The 18058-nt window shown below is 40.3% G+C and overlaps 1 protein-coding gene across 12 annotated transcripts in view; it reads left to right on the forward strand.

Annotated features, from left to right (window-relative positions):
• dab1a (DAB adaptor protein 1a) overlaps positions 1-18058 on the forward strand; it is a 525252-nt gene that overhangs the window by 477443 nt on the left and 29751 nt on the right. For all 12 annotated transcript variants that reach the window (XM_078407331.1, XM_078407334.1, XM_078407339.1 and 9 more), the window contains 4 exons: positions 7319-7450; positions 7688-7807; positions 10685-10723; positions 15197-15256. In XM_078407331.1, the coding sequence (XP_078263457.1) occupies positions 7319-7450; positions 7688-7807; positions 10685-10723; positions 15197-15256 (351 nt within the window). The remainder of the gene's footprint in view (positions 1-7318; positions 7451-7687; positions 7808-10684; positions 10724-15196; positions 15257-18058) is intronic.

The following is an 18058-nucleotide window of genomic DNA, read 5'->3' on the forward strand; positions in this document are numbered from 1 at the left end:
ATTCCAGCATCTGCTGTCTCTTGTGTCTCCTAAATATTTTCACATCTCCATCAACATCCCATCCACCACCTTATGATTGCATTGAAGGAGCTATCATCGAGACAAAAGTGCTATGAAGACTGCATGCTAAAAAATCTGGACCAAATAGGAAAATGAGCTCAAGCAGCATCTGGGGAGGCAAAGTGATTATTTTTCTAAAAATAAACTTTATTAAAAAAAATTAAGTACAAAAACCACTGTGCAAGGCTATTTTTACATCAGACATCATTCCGTCCAAACACTCACAGTGTCATCAGTTCTATACATTGGCAGTGGCTACACCATTATCACTCATGTAGCCTCCAGCATTGATGAACATTTCAGGTGAATGAAATGTTCATCAATGCTGGAGGCTACATGAGTGATAATGGTGTAGCCACTGCCAATGTATAGAACTGATGACACTGTGAGTGTTTGGACGGAATGATGTCTGATGTAAAAATAGCCTTGCACAGTGGTTTTTGTACTTAATTTTTTTTAATAAAGTTTATTTTTAGAAAAATAATCACTTTGCCTCCCCAGATGCTGCTTGAGCTCATTTTCCTATTTGGTCCAGATTTTTTAGCATGCAGTCTTCATAGCACTTTTGTCTCGATGATAGCTCCTTCAATGCAATCATAAGGTGGTGGATGGGATGTTGATGGAGATGTGAAAATATTCTACCCCGGACTTCGCCCCTCCATGTCTGGTGATGGAAGGACTCTAGACTGAATTCCTTCCCCACAAAGTCTCTGCGTGGTTGCAAGGAGCTTCAGTGTGTCCCTCAGCACGAACGCCTGCAGCCTAGAATTTGCCAGTCGGCAGGAATCCCTGTCGGACATTTGATTGTACTGAAGACCCAACAAGTTTCAGGCAGACCAAAGAATGTATTTCATCAAGTTGGTGATGTTCCAGGAGCACTGCATGTCTGTCTTGCTATCCATTCCTGGTAGCAGCCCAGAGATCAAAAACTCCTCCGTTACCCTGCTGCTTGGAATCAATCGCGCCAAGGCACCTTGAATTCTTCTGCACACTTTGTGTGCAATTATACAGTCGGCAAAGTGGTGGGAGACCATCTTATTGCACTTGTTCAGAGGGCAGCGTGCATTGGGAATGAGATTTCAACCAAGAATCTGACAGAGAGTCCCCTTGTCACCTCCAGCCCAATGAGGTCTTGGTGCTCGGAAGCACAGGGATGGTTAACATTTCAGGTCAAGACTGGTAGGTAAAAGCAGGGACAAAGAAAGGTGGCGGATGAAAGACGGGCGGAGCCAGATGGGGTAGGGGGAGGAGGAAGGGTGGAGACTGGTAGGTAACAGGTGGAATCAGGGAAGGATGATGCATAGATGGAGCAAGGCTGCTGCAACCTGACTCCGAACCCCATGGATGAAAGAGAAAGATAAAACCAAACACCAATCCGCTAGATGTAGGAAGATTGTTCCCGATGTTGGGGAAGTCCAGAACAAGGGGTCACAGTTTAAGGATAAGGGGGAAGTCTTTTAGGACCGAGATGAGAAAGGTTTTTTTCACACAGAGAGTGGTGAATCTGTGGAATTCTCTGCCACAGAAGGTAGTTGAGGCCAGTTCATTGGCTATATTTGAGAGAGAGTTAGATGTGGCCCTTGTGGCTAAAGGGATCAGGGGGTATGGAGAGAAGGCAGATACGGGATACTGAGTTGGATGATCAGCCATGATCATATTGAATGGCGGTGCAGGCTCGAAGGGCCGAATGGCCTACTCCTGCACCTATTTTCTATGTTTCTATGTTTCTTTAAATCGCAAATAGGAAGTGTACTCAAAAACAAATGTAAGTATCTTTTGTATCCATAGTTCTAGATCTAATCGTGCTTCATGCAGCCATTTATTTTATTTATGAAATTGAAAGCTGATTAGTTACATGATTGAAATGTTTGCACCATTGTAAGCCAGCCCACTTTACACAGCCCAACCTTGACTGGGTCAGTCACGAAGTAATTTCTCTATCTTTCCTAATGAGGATGGGAAGATAAGAAGATTTCATGTCTCTCATTAAACCTCTTTACTATCAGATCTTAATTTTTCCAAAGACAAGGAGTATTGATATTTTGTTTCAAACTGTGTCATTAGACCTTTAATGCACTAATTATGGTTTAATTAATGTGGAGGTAAGTTTCTTTTTAACCGATTTTAAAATATGATTAATCTTTGGAAGGCAGACTGCAGCCCTGCATGTTAAAAAAGACCAGATTTCAAGATTTCAAGATCAATTTATTGTCACATGTACCAACAGAGAGCGGTGAGTCTGTGGAATTCTCTGCCACAGAAGGTAGTTGAGGCCAGTTCATTGGCTATATTTAAGAGGGAGTTAGATGTGGCCCTTGTGGCTAAAGGGATCAGGGGGTATGGAGAGAAGGCAGGTACAGGTTACTGAGCTGGATGATCAGCCATGATCATATTGAATGGCGGTGCAGGCTCGAAGGGCCGAATGGCCTACTCCTGCACCTATTTTCTATGTCTATGTTTTCTAATTAAGGTACAGTGAAATTTGAGTTGCCATACAGCCATACTAAGTGAAAAGCAACAAGACACACAACCACATAAAATAAAATTTAACATAAACATCCACCTCAGCGGATTCCACATTCCTCACTGTGATGGAAGGTAATAAAGTTCAATCACCTTCCTTTTTGTTCACCCGCGGTCGGGGCTGATGAACCTTCCGCAGTTGCCGCTGCCGACTGTCCAAGCCCTCACGTCAGGATGATCGAAACTCCCCGCGTCGGGACGGTTGAAAAACTCTCTGCGGCCTGGAGCTCCCAAGTTGGCCTCTTCTTACCAGAGACCTTGAAGCGCCAGACCGGTCTCCAGGAAAGGCCACCAATTCCTCAATGTTAGGCCGCAGTGGGGATGGAGATACGATACGGAGAAAAATCACATCTCCGTCGAGGTAAGAGATTGAAAGAAAGTTCCTCCCCCACATAAAACAAACCCAATAAACACTAAAACATACTTTTAACACATGCTTAAAATAACAAAAAAGGACAGACAGACAGTTGGCGAGGCAGCCAGTGCTGGTGGAGCCACCCGGTGGATTCCTGGTGGACTACGCAGGGATGTTGAAAGAAAACAGTTGATGATAATGAAGGATTGGCACAACATAGCAACTGTGTGTCGCACGCACTGAAATAACATAGAGAAAGGAAACTGAATATTTGATAGGTGTTTAAACATATATTCACCACATTTTACAGCTCTCCCCAAAGCCTCGTGTAGAACATTACATATAAATAAATAAAACAGCCTTTATGAGAACAGTTATCTCCCAGGGTTTCTTCATGACACTCCACGTAGATTTTTCCAAGTGTGCTACATATTTTGGTTCTAAGCTGTATGGACCAGAACCATGTCTGCAATTAGTTTTGTTTAGTTTCGTTTAGTTTAGTTTAGAGAGAAAGTGCAGAAACAGGCCCTTCCACCCACCAAGTCCACACCAACCAACGATCCCCGTACACTAGTACTATCCTACACCCTAGGGACAATTTACAATTTAAAAAAAAAACTAAAGCCAATTAGCCTTCAAACCTGTACGTCTTTGGAGTGTGGGAGGAAACCGGAGCACCCGGGGAAAATCCATGCGGTCACAGGGAGAACATACAAACTCCATAGAGACGGCACCCGTAGTCAGGATTGAACCCAGGGTCTCTGGCGCTGTAAGGCAGCAACTCTACCGCTACGTCACCTTATCAGGCACTGCTGATGTGCCCCTGAGCTATAAAATGGAAAAATCTTTCAACTTCTCATTCTTAATCGTTATGTTGAAACACTCCCAAAAATATGTACAGTATGTGCATGTAAAATAATCTGATCGAAAAACAACAAATGCTGGAAAAAGTCAGAAGGTCAAACTGTCAGTGGAAAGAAAACGGTTATTGTTTCGGATCAAAAATATTTGATCAAAACTGGTTCTGGTGGTATGGTCTTCACCCTGAAATGTTTACTTTATTTCTCTTTCGACAGATGCTGCCTGACCTGCTGTGGTTTTCCAGCATTTTCCTATTTCAGATTTCCACCATGTGCAGTGTTTTGATTTTCAATTACAACAGATTTCTGAAGCTTCCTCGTTTGAATAACTTTGTGACGCCATGCGAATAAAACCTGTCTTGGGTCGCTGACACTTAACATGGAGGTGCTGAATTTACTCATCTCCATAGAATTGCCTCATCTGACTTTGGTGGAATCACATGTGTAGGAGGTGACTACAGACCAGTGATAAATCCTCCTGCACATGCTTAGTGCCAGTAACCAGAGGCCGATTTCTCTCCATTTGTATGGGAGATGTAACCAGGGGGAAGTAAAATTAATTCATGTACAGCTCACTCATGATATAATTGAATGGGAGAGATGGGATTTGTAGGAAGGGACTGCTGATTTAATCCGAAGATAGACACAAAAAGCTGCAGTAACTCAGAGGGACAGGCAGCATCTCTGGAGAAAAGGAATGGGTGATGTTTTGGGTCGAGACCCTTCTTACAGAGATGTAGTTGTGTGTCTTGTTGCTTTTTTTTGGATGGCTGTATGGTAATTCGAATTTCACCGTACCTTAATTGGTACTTGTGACAATAAACTGAACTTGAAACCTTGATGTTGGCATCTTGTTCACCATTTCTTCAGTTTATTTCTTGTGTCTCTCTCTCTCTCTCTCTCTCTCTCTCTCTCTCTCTCTCTCTCTCTCGTGTCTGTTTTGCCAAACTAGTTTCCTTCCTCACTTTAAGAATCATTTCTTCCATTGCACCTCTGGTCTCACTTAACCCTACACTACATTCATCACAATCTTCCACAGGAGAATCACCATATTATTGTTAAGATTCACTCTACAATAGGATATCACATTTCATGTGGTAAATAATGGTAACACCGTGAGCCAATGCAGTTCTATCAGTGCACAGGTTTAAGGTCAATACGCAACATTGTTGGACAGAAAAAGGATTGATTTAAGATTCAAAATACTAGTAGGTCTGGGTCTGTGAAGAAGGGTCTCGACCCGAATCATCACCCATTCCTTCTCTCTAGAGATGCTGCCAATCATGCTGATTTTTTTTAATATCAAAAAATACTTTATTCCAGAAATAAATATTTACAAAACAATTTCCTTTCAAAACTCCATCCGACATTCCCGGAGGTTATACATTCATTCAATACAGATATTCATTGCCAAATTGATACAAAATTATACAGAATCCCTTCCCTTATTTGGAGGGGCGTCTCCACCACACCCTGCCCCCCCCCACCCCCCCCCCCCCCCCCCCCGTGTCCAGAAGCGGAAGGACCCTAGACTGTGGCCCTCACTCATGCTGAGTTGCTCCAGCATTTTGTGTCGACCTTCTGTCAAGCACCAGTCAGGCATAATGCAGTCAGTATATAGTGTGCTTTTCACACCTCCTCAGAATTCAGATTCCCCTGCCTTGTGAAGACCTGGGATGATTGAAGTTAATGTATGTGGGAGAGTAAAGACAAAGAGACAGAAATGAGCTCTTGAGTTACCAATACAATGCCCTACTGTCAGTGCCTATTTACTACTTAAGAAGAAAAGGCATTCTAAATGTTGCAGGAAGATTGCAGCACTGTTAGTCAATCATTTGTTTGACAGTCATTTGGCAGAGAAATTCATTACTATGTCAATTCAAAAAAGCAGGTTATGAATGATTGCTTCTGGTTTGTGTGCAGGAACAGATAATGTAGCATATTATACAGTAAATCATGTTGGATACATTTTTAAAAAATAACTAAATTATCAAATGAAAATAATGGTTAAGTAAGATATTGAAAATAAGTTATTGTGAGTAACACTGAAAATATGGAAGAATAAAGCAAATGAAAATGAAGTCTCCATCTTCTGCGATATTGAGGTCTCCTGTCGTATTTTAACACCAGAAATAAAAGATCACGGCACAGTCTGTGCCCGTTAATGGGATGGCTGTTAATTGGAACATTGATTTAAAGAAAGCATTTACTGATTTATTTCCCTTGCAGAAGACTGCCGGTTCATTAGGCTAGGGCTTCTTCCAGAGTGGAACAATTGTTAAAAGAGAGGAATAGCACAAAGGCAGTGCTATCAATAAAATAACCCCCCCCCCCCATCCCCACTGCATCAACAGCTTTCCCACCTCCACCCCCATCTCCTACTACATCCCCAGGCTACAATGCTTTGTCCAAGTAGACATCATTCATCTTTGAACCCAGTGGTCATTGTAACTTATTGCTCCAAATTCACCTGTAAAGCCTGCTTAAATCCTTGCGGCAATTAAAGGATTCAGAAGAAATGAAACCTTCTAACATGGTTAGCTTCTTTTATCCCAAAAGCTTTAACTGTACAATGGAAATCGTGAGATGAATTATAATGATATGTAGCTAAAGGACTGTTGGGATAAAACCAGAAGAGAGTTAGTGAAATTAGCACAATTCCAAATTTAGATTCACATCACTGTCCTTATTTAAGTTCCTTTCTGCCGCAGAAAGGCTGCTCATTTGCCAGAAATAGATGATATTATGGCTGAGATACTCCCTTATGAAATGTTGAACACACTAGAGATAACGTGACCTAATTTCTTGATTAAAACTCTAGTATAAGAAACTTAATATATCAGAGAGCAAATATTCAGGAAAGCTTGAATAATGTAGTAAAATTGCAGTCTAAGTAGTTAGCATTTATTAGTGAAAAGTTAAAATAGCTTGACTAGATGCATATTAAATGCACACAGTAAATTATGTAATTATCCCTTTCCTTCCTGTTTCTTTTTCACTTGTTAATTGTTGGTTTCCAGGTAAGGCTTTCTAGCATTGGCAACCACCCAGCATATTACCCACACAAAATATTACAATCAGTTAAAATGGTTAATGGAATGAGGCAGGGAATGGTTTGTTGCTCAGTTGCAGAATAATAATGTACATGAACTGTCGGGTTAGACAGACCATTTTTATGTTGTACTATAATCACAGAGCCATCGTGACTGAGCTTAATTCTATTTACTTCTTTGTGGGGTTCAGTCTGTGGCAATCAAGAGTGGGATTTATATTCCACTTCTAGCATGAGTGCCAACATCAATTTATGCTTTCCCTCCACTGGCTAAATAGACATGTTAGCTCTGCAAAGAATGGATTCAGCGTGCAACCCTGCATATAAATATAGTTCAGGGTGACACATGTGTGAATGATGTCCAAACTTTCCATCATTTATTTCCTCGGCATAATGCGTTTCTTTTATACATATTGGTACATTTTTCATTGATACACATTACACATATCACTGTGTTCATTTTTGTAGGCTATGCAGCATCACCATGCAGTTCATGAAGTATCATACATTGCCAAGGATATCACGGATCACCGCGCCTTTGGCTATATATGTGGTAAAGAAGGAAATCATCGGTTTGTAGCAATAAAAACATCTCAAGCAGTGAGTATAAGCCTTATAACTTCTGATGTGCTTTTATGGTCATGTGAATACAACTACAAATTGAAAATCATCTAAAAATAATGAGAACTGTGTTTAATTGTTAATAACTATCGGGTGTACACACTATTAATAATATATACCATTTATTAAATAATGCCCATTTGGTTATGTTTTTGTTTATAAAATTCAAATGTGCAGACTGTGCCCAATTCTTCATTTCTTCATTTTGACGATTAGGCTGAACCCGTCATTCTTGATCTCCGAGATCTCTTCCAACTTATCTACGAACTGAAACTTCGAGAGGAGAAGGAGAAATTGTCTCAAAAGGATAAACAGTGTGAACAGGCAGTCTATCAGGTAACAATGACCATGCTTTCTGTCGTAATTGAAAGGAACTGCAGATGCTGGTTAATATGAAAGATAGATACAAAATGCTGGAGTAACTCAGCAGGTCAGGCAGCATCTCTGGAGAAAATGGACAGGTGATGTTTCGGGTTGGGATCCTTCATCAGACTGATTGCAGGCGAGGGGGGTGGAACTGGAACCAAGTAAAGGCCAGACTTCATGTAGTGCTGTTATGGGAAACTCAACTGGCAAGTCTGTTACCAAATCATATTTATCACCGTCCTCCTTTAACATTGTCCCTTGTTTCCACAATTGCTACTTTTATTTATAGTAAATCTGGGTATTTATTATTGTGACAGCTAATTACCAGTATAAATCCTGCTTATGTTTTGGCTTTCACACAGTGAATGAGTGTCTGCAAAAATGCAGTTGTTCACAAGTCCATAAGTAATATCTCCTTGAGTGTGCAGAAGAGAGCAACCAAGTTTTCTACCATGTATGATGGTCTTACAAGATCTTGTCATTAAAGAGCAAATATACTTTTCTTTGCCTACATCAATAAGCCATATCTTTGATTTCATATAAATTATCCTTGACTTGGGATAAAACCTATGTCCAAGCCAATTTTCCGGGAAAATTCTCAAATTGGGACAACTTCCTTTGGTTAATCACTAACTCCTGACAAACCTGCAATTCTTCAATGTCTAAAAGATCACTTTTTGCCACTCGTATGTCTTTGTGCCATTCCAGTCATTTTGTCAATATTCTCTGCCACCAAAACTAACAGTAATCAAAGGAAAGGTTATTGTTTTGTCACATTGTTTCCAGACAATTTTCAACAACTCAGGAATGCAAATGTGGCAGAAAAACCCATGGCTCTCGTAATTTAGATTAGAGATACAGGTGCTCCTCAACTTACGGTGGGGTTAAGATCCGAGAAACCCATCGGAAACCGAAAATATTGTAATGCATTGAATACACCTGATCACGTGGCCGGAAGTGAGCTGTGGCTCGCTACGGGTCGCTGTCGTTTGCACCATCACAAAGTCGAAATATCGTAAGTCGAAGCATCGTAAGGCGGAGAGCACCTGTACAACATGGAAACAGGCCCTTCGGCCCACCGAGTCCACACTGACCATCGATCACCTGTTCTCACCAGTCCGATGTTATCCCACTTTTGTATACACCTTGTCATTTAATTCACAAACAAGTTAACGCCACATTTAAAATGACAGTCACAAAACTGACTCACATTTAAAAAAATAAATCCAGCAACAGAAAGGCACTGAAGAGTACTGAAGTGAAAAGGCAGTCATGCTGATTTCCTGAAGTTTGGTCTCCCAGTGTGTGCTTGTCAGACAGATACATGGCCATGTCGTTCTGAGGGGCTCCCATGCACGTCTGATAGGTAATCATATCTCCAAGCTTCTGGATGGTCTTGACCTGCTCAGTCAAGTCTACAGCGAGTCTACAGAAAGTCGCACATATGAGAGTTATTCTTGTCAGAAGCCCATTTGTGGAGCTCCAGGAGAGACTAGTTGATAGACACAAAATGCTGGAGTAACTCAGCGGGACAGGCAGCATCTCTGGAGACAAAGAATGGGTGACGTTTTGGGTCGAGACCCTTCTTCAGTCTCAACCCAAAACGTCACCCATTCCTTCTCTCCGGAGATGCTGCCTGTCCCATTGAGTTACTCCAGCTTTTTATGACTATCTTCGATTTAAACCAGCCTCTGCAGTTCCTTCCTACACAGAGACTGGTTGATGGTCTTTTTCAAGTGAAGGGTGCACAGCAGAGTCTCTGGGCCATTGCTCCAATTGGCGTGGTCAGATTTTGAAATGTCCTGAAGGATAACACAACCCCATACTGGTTCTGGAATTTTATCAGCTTTTCAATGTGATCCTGCCCCTCGTGGGATTGATCCTGGAAAAACTCCGCAAAGTTCTTCAAAGCCACATCATCCTGATTGAAGTGGGCAGGCATAGACAGTATATAGACATGAGAGGCATTGAGCTGCCAGTGAATGCTGGCTTCTCATTCCTGGTGGTAGTTCTGGTGCGACCTTGCATTAAGTCAACCTGCAGACGTTCCGAAACAAACGGTTACCTATATCATAGTACAGGTTTTTTTTAGAAAGGATGGTTTTGTGAGGTTCGGGTTCTATTTCATTCAAATACTGTTGATGTGAGAATACAACCTGGATTCCCAAACCTAATCCCTTGCCCTATTTACTTCTGTTATGAGAGAAGTGAGTTGCATGATAAAATTCAGTAGGAGGTGGTATTTAATTGTAGTTCATTACTTTCCAATGACTTTATGTTTGGACTTTGTTTGATAAAATGGCCTGTTATTACTAAGACTTAACAAAAATCCCAATGATCTCAACTCAGCTCTGAAAGGACACCAATATTATAGATCTTTGTGGACCTTTACAGAAATTGGGTAAATTGGGCAGCCTTGTTTGTAGAGCCCACAGGATAGAATGGTAATTAATGTAGCAGTGTAGTTGGTATTTTCTTGTGATATTAAAAATAAAGTAATGTGTTTGGTTAGTTCTGGAAGCTGTGTTTTATTCTGACCTCCTTGGAGCATGGTTAACGTGACCTGGAGGTGTTTAATGATCTTCTGCACAAATATTCACTTATAATGAGCATACTAACAGTAACAAGATCAAGGTGAAATTATCAATAAAATCTATGTTTGCTTAAATTTTTTCAACTGCTAATCCTGAAATAAAAGATTTTAATTGACTACACTATTTAAATAATTGTTCTTCTTCTACTTTGCAAATTCTGTAACCTAATCTTTTCCAAACTGCATTTGCTAATGCTTGCGCTGATTGTCTCTCCTTCTCTCTCTCTTTACATTTCTGATTGATTCTAATTCAGACAATTTTGGAAGAAGATGTCGAAGATCCTGTCTATCAGGTAATCTTGACAATTTTAACAAAACACGATTACTTGAATAACATGGACATATTTACTTATTAAAAATAAAGAAATAAGTCTGACTGGATTTGCCTTCTAGATAAATTTGAGATTAAAATGTTTTCAATTAATACAATGAATATATTGGAAACCCAATGTAATTGTTACATGGTTTTTGACATGGGATAAAGCAATTGCCTGGATTGTTCACAGTCTTTTAGTTGATACATGTACTCAATCTGATTGAATATCTTATACCAAGTTTTACTCAGGGGTAATTTTCTAAAGTGAATTGTTAATCTCAGAACGTAACAAATAAAAACCTTCTAACTGCGAAGTAGCAAGTAACAATTAGACATTCGCCAGGTTCAAAAATATTTTAAGTTTGCTTCATTCTTCTTCCTTTAGTACTTCTTCCTTCCAATTGAGTGTTCTTTTCTCTTATAAAGACCAAATTATTTTATTTTCTTATATATTTTTGGATTGTGAACTTCGCTCACAAAGCCAGCATTTATTGTTCAACCTTGGTGAACTGCCCTAATTAAATCATTGGTGTGGTGTTGTCCAAAATTATTGTGTTACCTTTTGCAGCATGGCCATTATCCCACATTGCCTTGCAGCCTATTGCCAATCAACTCCATTTGATTCTTCTACCACCCAACTACTCCAAGGCCAATTTACAGTGACGATTAATGTAGCCCTGAGGATGTGTATTTTAATTAATTGTTCAATCCCTCCCACGAATCCCAATCGTGGGATGAAAGTAATCCCTTCATTACTTCCCAAAGCAATGGGAAGTTGTTCACTTTTTCTACATGACTTCTCAGAAGCCCCACCCATTGATTTCACATATCAAGAAGTCATGAATGAAATTATCAAGTTATTGATTCAATAGGGAGAAAAGCATAGATGATGCAGTCTTTGGTAAGGGTTGCTGGCAACAAAAGGAATCTGAAAACTGAGACTAAATGCGTTAGCAGAATACAGCCAGGTTTTCACTAACTGTCTATCTCCTTTGAAATTGTTCACTTCATTTCTCTTGATGATGGATTCCAAATGTATCAGAAGACCCACCTTTCATCAGTTGATCTAACACTGACTGTATTTCACAATCCTTCAAAAGCTCAAATAGAGCAACACCTTAAAGAATATAATCCTCCAGAAAGACAAGTGTGTGTCAGACCTTGATATGTGGCATTAGTGATTTTCTTTTGTAAAACACACTAGCAAGCCCAGCAATTCAATCAAACAGTTAAATCCCATCTAGAGGATTAGGGCTGACTCTCACTCAGACCCACTCTTTTCTCAGTTTTATTTTAGCTTTCAGTAAAGTATTCCATCTTAAAGGGAAAGACAGTCCAATAGAATTCACTTCCACCCATCTGAGCTGCACTTCAAATGGTGTGATACAGAAACCTTTTATCCAATGACATGTGAAAATCAAAATTTAAAATAAAAGGGTTTATATTTTAGCAACCATGGCTTAAACTCTTTTTGGCACCTGTCTTAAATAGACAATAGACAATAGGTGCAGGAGTAGGCCATTCGGCCCTTCAAGCCAGCACCCACCTTTGGGTGATAGAATCTTTAAGTTTGAAGTAGAGGTCATCTATAATTAAACAAAAAGTTCACATTCATAAATATAACATATTTCATGTTTTAGTGATTGAAGGACCCTTGGTTCAAGTTTACATTACTTGTTTTTGACGAACAAGGGATTTTAGTATGAAAGTAAAATGTTGAAGGCACAGGAAATTTGAAAGTATATTGCTGAAGAGATTGCAGTGTTGGATAAAGCCTTAACAAATATTGACGTAAAACCTCACGATCCTGTATATGGCATCGTCCCATAATTGAAATGCAGGTAATTAATAATTTCACATCGCTGAGCTCTGTTTTGTTATTCACGCCTAGAAATTGGATTTGGCCCTTTTTTTGTGTGCTGAACTGGGGATGCAAACTGTGTTAATGTCCATTTAGTTTGTTTGCAAAACATCACGAAATTGGCTGAAAAGGTGATTCAAACAGTATTAGAGTGGTTTGCACATGTAAAAACACAATTCCCCATTTTGTCTGATGCAATTTCAGACAATTTGCTGCAAACCTGCCCGAGAAGGGTTTCAGCCATTGTGGCACATTCTCCAGACACCAATGACAGACAGTCAAATACCAATGAATCTAGAGCTTTTATGGAGGAGAGATGCCTCCAGAGAAAGGAAGACAGCTGCTAGATTCACTCAAAGAATCAGGGAAGTACTCATTAAGAGGGAGATTGTGGGTGCCGGTGAACTGGAGATCAGATAGGATCACCATAAAAATGAATTTGACAATAACTGGCACCTCCGGGTATGAGAGTCCTCGGTCATTTATGGAAAGCAGAAATAAATGTTATGACCTCACAAGAAACGAATGAGTGAACTTTGTGCTACGAGCCAGCCATTTCATGATTCATTTATTGTAGTCTGATTCACTGTTTAGTTTAGTTTAGTTTAGAGATACAGCGCGAAAACAGGCCCTTTGGCCCACCGAGTCCGCGCCGACCAGTGATTCCCCACACATTAACACTATCACACACACTAGGAACAATTTACGCATACACCAAGTCAATTAACCTGCAAACTTGTACGTCTTTGGAGTCGGCTTGAGTTATTGGGAGAGGCTGGATTGGCCGGTGTTTTTATTTTCTTTGGGCTGAGATGTGGCATTATTGAAGTGCACAAAATAATCAAAGGCATAGATTAAGTGAATGCTCTTGGTCTTTTTTCCAGGGTAAAGGATTTTAGAAGGCCAGAGGTGTTTACACCGTGACTCTGATACTTGTTGGAACTCAGTAGCCTTATTAGGGGTAGTGAATAGGTGGGAGGAGTCAGGGGAGTAGAGGGTAGCCCTTGTTGCCCAGAACCTAAACCATTGGGCAGAACAGGCTATAGAACATATCTGCCAGCATAGTCTTCCTGAGCATGAATACACCTTGTGTGTTTCCCGAGGACAGGTCTTTCACCATCAGGAAAATATAATGAACTACAACCACCTGCACATTTAGGAGCTGAAAACGTTTTTACTGATGAAACAGTCGAGGTTAATAAGAGGAGACCGCTTTGACACGCTCATTTAGTTTTAGTTTAATTTAGAGATACAGCGTGGAAACAGGACTTTCAGCCCACGGAGTCTGTGTCGACCAGAGATGCCCGTACACTAACTATCCTACACCCTCGGGACAATTTGCAATTATACCAAGACAATTAGCCTACAAATCTGTATGTCTTTGGAGTGTGGGAGGAAACGGGAGCTCCCTGGGGAAAACCCATGCAGGTCATGGGGAGAATGCACAAACTCCGTACAGACAAGCACCTGTAGTCAGGATCGAACCCGGGTCTCTGCTCTAAAAAGCAGCAACTCCACCACTGCGCCACCGTGCCACTGAGCAGGCACAGGCTGCCTGCTCCATGGCAAACCAACAGTGTTGGCAAAACCCAGTGTTTGAGATACCATCTGCTTCTCTCATGATCTCCATGACTTGTGTGACCTCTGTAATGTTGGAGTAAGCAGCAAATTGTGGGACATGATGTCCTTGACTTGCATTGAGAGAGTAGTCCAAGTGCAAGAACTTGTCTAAAGGTCTTCCTGCAGCGTGGCACATGTCTCAGTAATGACATTCTTGGCTACCTGAAGCTACAAATATATTGTTTCATCAGGGTAGTCTATGTTGGGATGTGGTATTTCTAAGACACTGTGTGTTGGGCTCTTCATTCATGCTTCTTGTTGAATCTCCTGCCTCGATATCCCAAACCAGCTTGTGTTGTAAGTGACAGCCAGGCTCGTGCCTCCAGTAATGAAGTGATGGCAGGAACATCACCTCTGAGGCAGACCTTGCAGAAGTATTTTGACAACTCAAAGTTGCACCTGTAAACTGTGGAAGGTGCCCGAGCAGCCAGTCCAGTCTGCTCTCCTGATGTCAGCACATTGGCTCTTAAAACAGAAGCAGATGTAACAAAAACAGTGCAAGGTGCTCTGAGTTGTACTGTGAGTGTTCAATAAAGAACACATACTGGCAAAGGAAAAATCATGTCTTGCCTGGCTTGTCATATGAGATGCGAAAACATCAAGTTACCAGTCCAGTCTTGATGGGTGCAATATCGTGCAAGACGATGACCAGTGTGAACTATCCCAGGTTAAATCTTTTATGCATTTTATGCATTAATAAAAACAGGTGCTAATGATCCAATTTCTAAGCCATGTCCTCCAGAAAGTGTATTAAATAAGAGCAGGCTATGACTGATGGAGAACCAGTCAGCTGCCCAGATTGTTCCTATACTTCTTACTGACTTGTAACTGTGTACCCAGCTATAATATAAAAATCTTGTGAAATTGTTGGTCTTACTCTTGCTTTTGATTTTTCTTTGCTCCAACTTCTTATGTACTTTCCTACTATTTTCCCTTTTTGCTTTCCGCCTTGTGCTGGCAATGTTACAGTACATTGTGTTTGAAGCTGGACATGAGCCAATCCGTGAAACAGAGGAGAGCATTTACCAGGTACAAACTTTTGATCTAAATTATTCACCACATCATTTTCCTGATATATTTATACGTTCATTAATATAGTTCCCAGTTTCTTACCAAACATAACTGTGCTGTTCAAAAAAATGTTTGTTATTATTTTTTATTTTTATACTGGCAATATATTAGATATAATTTTTTGAATTACTTTCATTAAATAATGATTTGCAGTGTATGGGATAATGACTGTGGCCTAAAATATTGAAACTAAACAACCTCTGAGTGTAGGCATTTCATATCACTCATGAATAGGTTTCTATGGGGAGATTACAGTAAGATGTCACTGAGATGGAGTTAAATAGTTGGCATAAAGCAGACACAGTGGAAAACAATTGCAGACAGAATTGAAGACGTTATATGCTTTAACTTTAAAATAACTACTGACATCAATTCATGTTGCAGTTGTCTAGGAGACAAGAAAATAATTCAATCTGATTTGATGTGGTGACTGTAAATGCATTAGCAACAGTTGCTGAGTGAGACAGACACAAAATGCTGGAGTAAATTAGTGGGTCAGCCAGCATCTCTGGAGAGAAGGAATGGGTGACATTTTGGGTTGAGACCCTTCTTCAGACTCAGTGTTGCTAAGTGAGGCAATCTCTTATTGTGCCATCGATTTAATTTTCCTGTTTCAATGCTGATGGTTTCAATAATCCTGAGCATTGTTTACAATGGATGAATCTGTTCCAAATGTCACCCCAATTAAAATGTTAAAGTTGTTTGGCGTATAAGGCAATTTGGAATATTACTGCAACGGCTTGCCCTGTACGATTACAATGCAGTATTTATTATATTCTCCATCCATAAACCTTTCTAACCTCTGCAGTCTGGTATATATTCCCAACACCACATTATTATCTACGTCACAAAATCTTAACTTTGTGTTGCAAGAAGCTTTTTAACGAGTAAATATGCTTAATCTGTGTATTTCCCACTATCCAAAGAGTTGTGAGTATCCGATCAACAAGATTTCAAGCCTCCAATTGTTAAAGTCCAGTTCACGGCTAAGAGACAACAAAACACATTAGTCAACTCAGATACATCCACGATCCTTTATTATGCATGCAGGATGGGAGAGAGATCACCAGTATGCTTAAGAAAATAACTGCAGATGCTGGTACAAATCGAAGGTATTTATTCACAAAATGCTGGAGTAACTCAGCAGGTCAGGCAGCATCTCAGGAGAGAAGGAATGGGTGACGTTTCGGGTCGAGACCCTTCTTCAGACTGATGTCAGGGGGGCGGGACAAAGGAAAGATATAGGTGGAGACAGGAAGATAGAGGGAGATCTGGGAAGGAGGAGGGGAAGAGAGGGACAGAGGAACTATCTAAAGTTGGAAGAACTAAAGTTGGAAGAACTACATACTGGTAGCCCCTCGTGGCCCCACTCAAATATACAGCATTCTGGCTGCGTCTTTATACAACACAAAGAGCCTTATGAGTTCTGCAAAGTCATCATTACTCAACTTTAACCTGACCGTATATGGACTTGTCTGGTTTTTACTTGGTATTAGTTCTCGGTCCTTGGAACAGCTCCCTGTTGCTCTTATCAGTCCCCTGTTTTCTTATCTTCGTGCTTTCCCTTGTCGTTTAAGGTTATCCTCCGTCAGTCCTTAACTTATTCCAATGATTGTTATGTTCTGTGGTTTTTCCAAGAATTGAAGTTTCAGTTACAGTTATCAGTCACATCCATATGAGCCATTAGTATTTCTCCACTTTCAACAATATAGAAGCTACACAAGCATACAAGCAGGCCCACAGACAATGGTCAAGCATCCCATCATGCAAAGTCAATAGCCATTAGCTCTTTCACCATATCTAAATATAATGTAAAAAATGAGAGATATTAAATTTACCATTTGGATTATGGGCAAGGAATGAAGGACTGATTGGATAGTTCAAACAAAACCTGTGCAGGCCTGATAACTTGAATGCAATCCTGTGATTTATCATAACTATGAATTTACATCACTAGAATTAACAGTAAATATGTAGCTTACTCAAAGATATTATAAATTGGTTCCAGATTAGTTACAACAACAGTGGTAATTTTTTCCAAGGATTGTATATGAATATGAACTGCATGGGCAAGTTAAGCTGAAGGGCCTATTTCCATGCTATAGAACTCTATGATTTAATTGGGAAACAGTGTGAGTCAGAAAATGTAGGTGCATAGATGAATGGGATTATTGTCTGTCAGACAATGTGGGTCAGAGTTTGAATGGTCTGGATTTTACAGTGTGTTTAGTGAGACAGACCACTCGGCAGGGTATTGGAAGCATCATGTTTGGGGTAGAAATTGGTGAAGTGGCAGCAATGTTGCGAGGGTGAAAATAGTCAACTTTTACAGTTGACTAAAAGCAACTGTAGATTGAATGTGGGATCAAACACTTTCAGGTGGTTTCTGACAAGGAATTCTGTCGTACCAGGAAATAGAGTTTGCGAAAAAAACAGAGGACAAGGTTTGGGCCTGCCAGTATTTAGTTAAAGGAAATCTCTCCTCATCCAACATTGTGTATCATGTAAAATGTCTGAAAATTTAGGGACACCTGTGGGTCGAGCAGGATGATAATTAGTTAGAATGGTGTGTTTTCAGAGTCCCTCTAGAAACTAACATTGTGTTTTTGGAAGAGGTGCAAACATTTGAATGATATCCCGAAGGGACCAGGATAGATTTTTGAGGGATACACAGGCATGGAAAATCAAGCCATTGTTCATGATTCTTTAGCCAAGACTGGATGGATAGGAATTGGGCCAAGCAGTTCTACCGGCTAGACG

This window comes from Rhinoraja longicauda, chromosome 11, assembly GCF_053455715.1.
Source record: "Rhinoraja longicauda isolate Sanriku21f chromosome 11, sRhiLon1.1, whole genome shotgun sequence".
Classification (NCBI taxonomy): domain Eukaryota; kingdom Metazoa; phylum Chordata; class Chondrichthyes; order Rajiformes; family Arhynchobatidae; genus Rhinoraja; species Rhinoraja longicauda.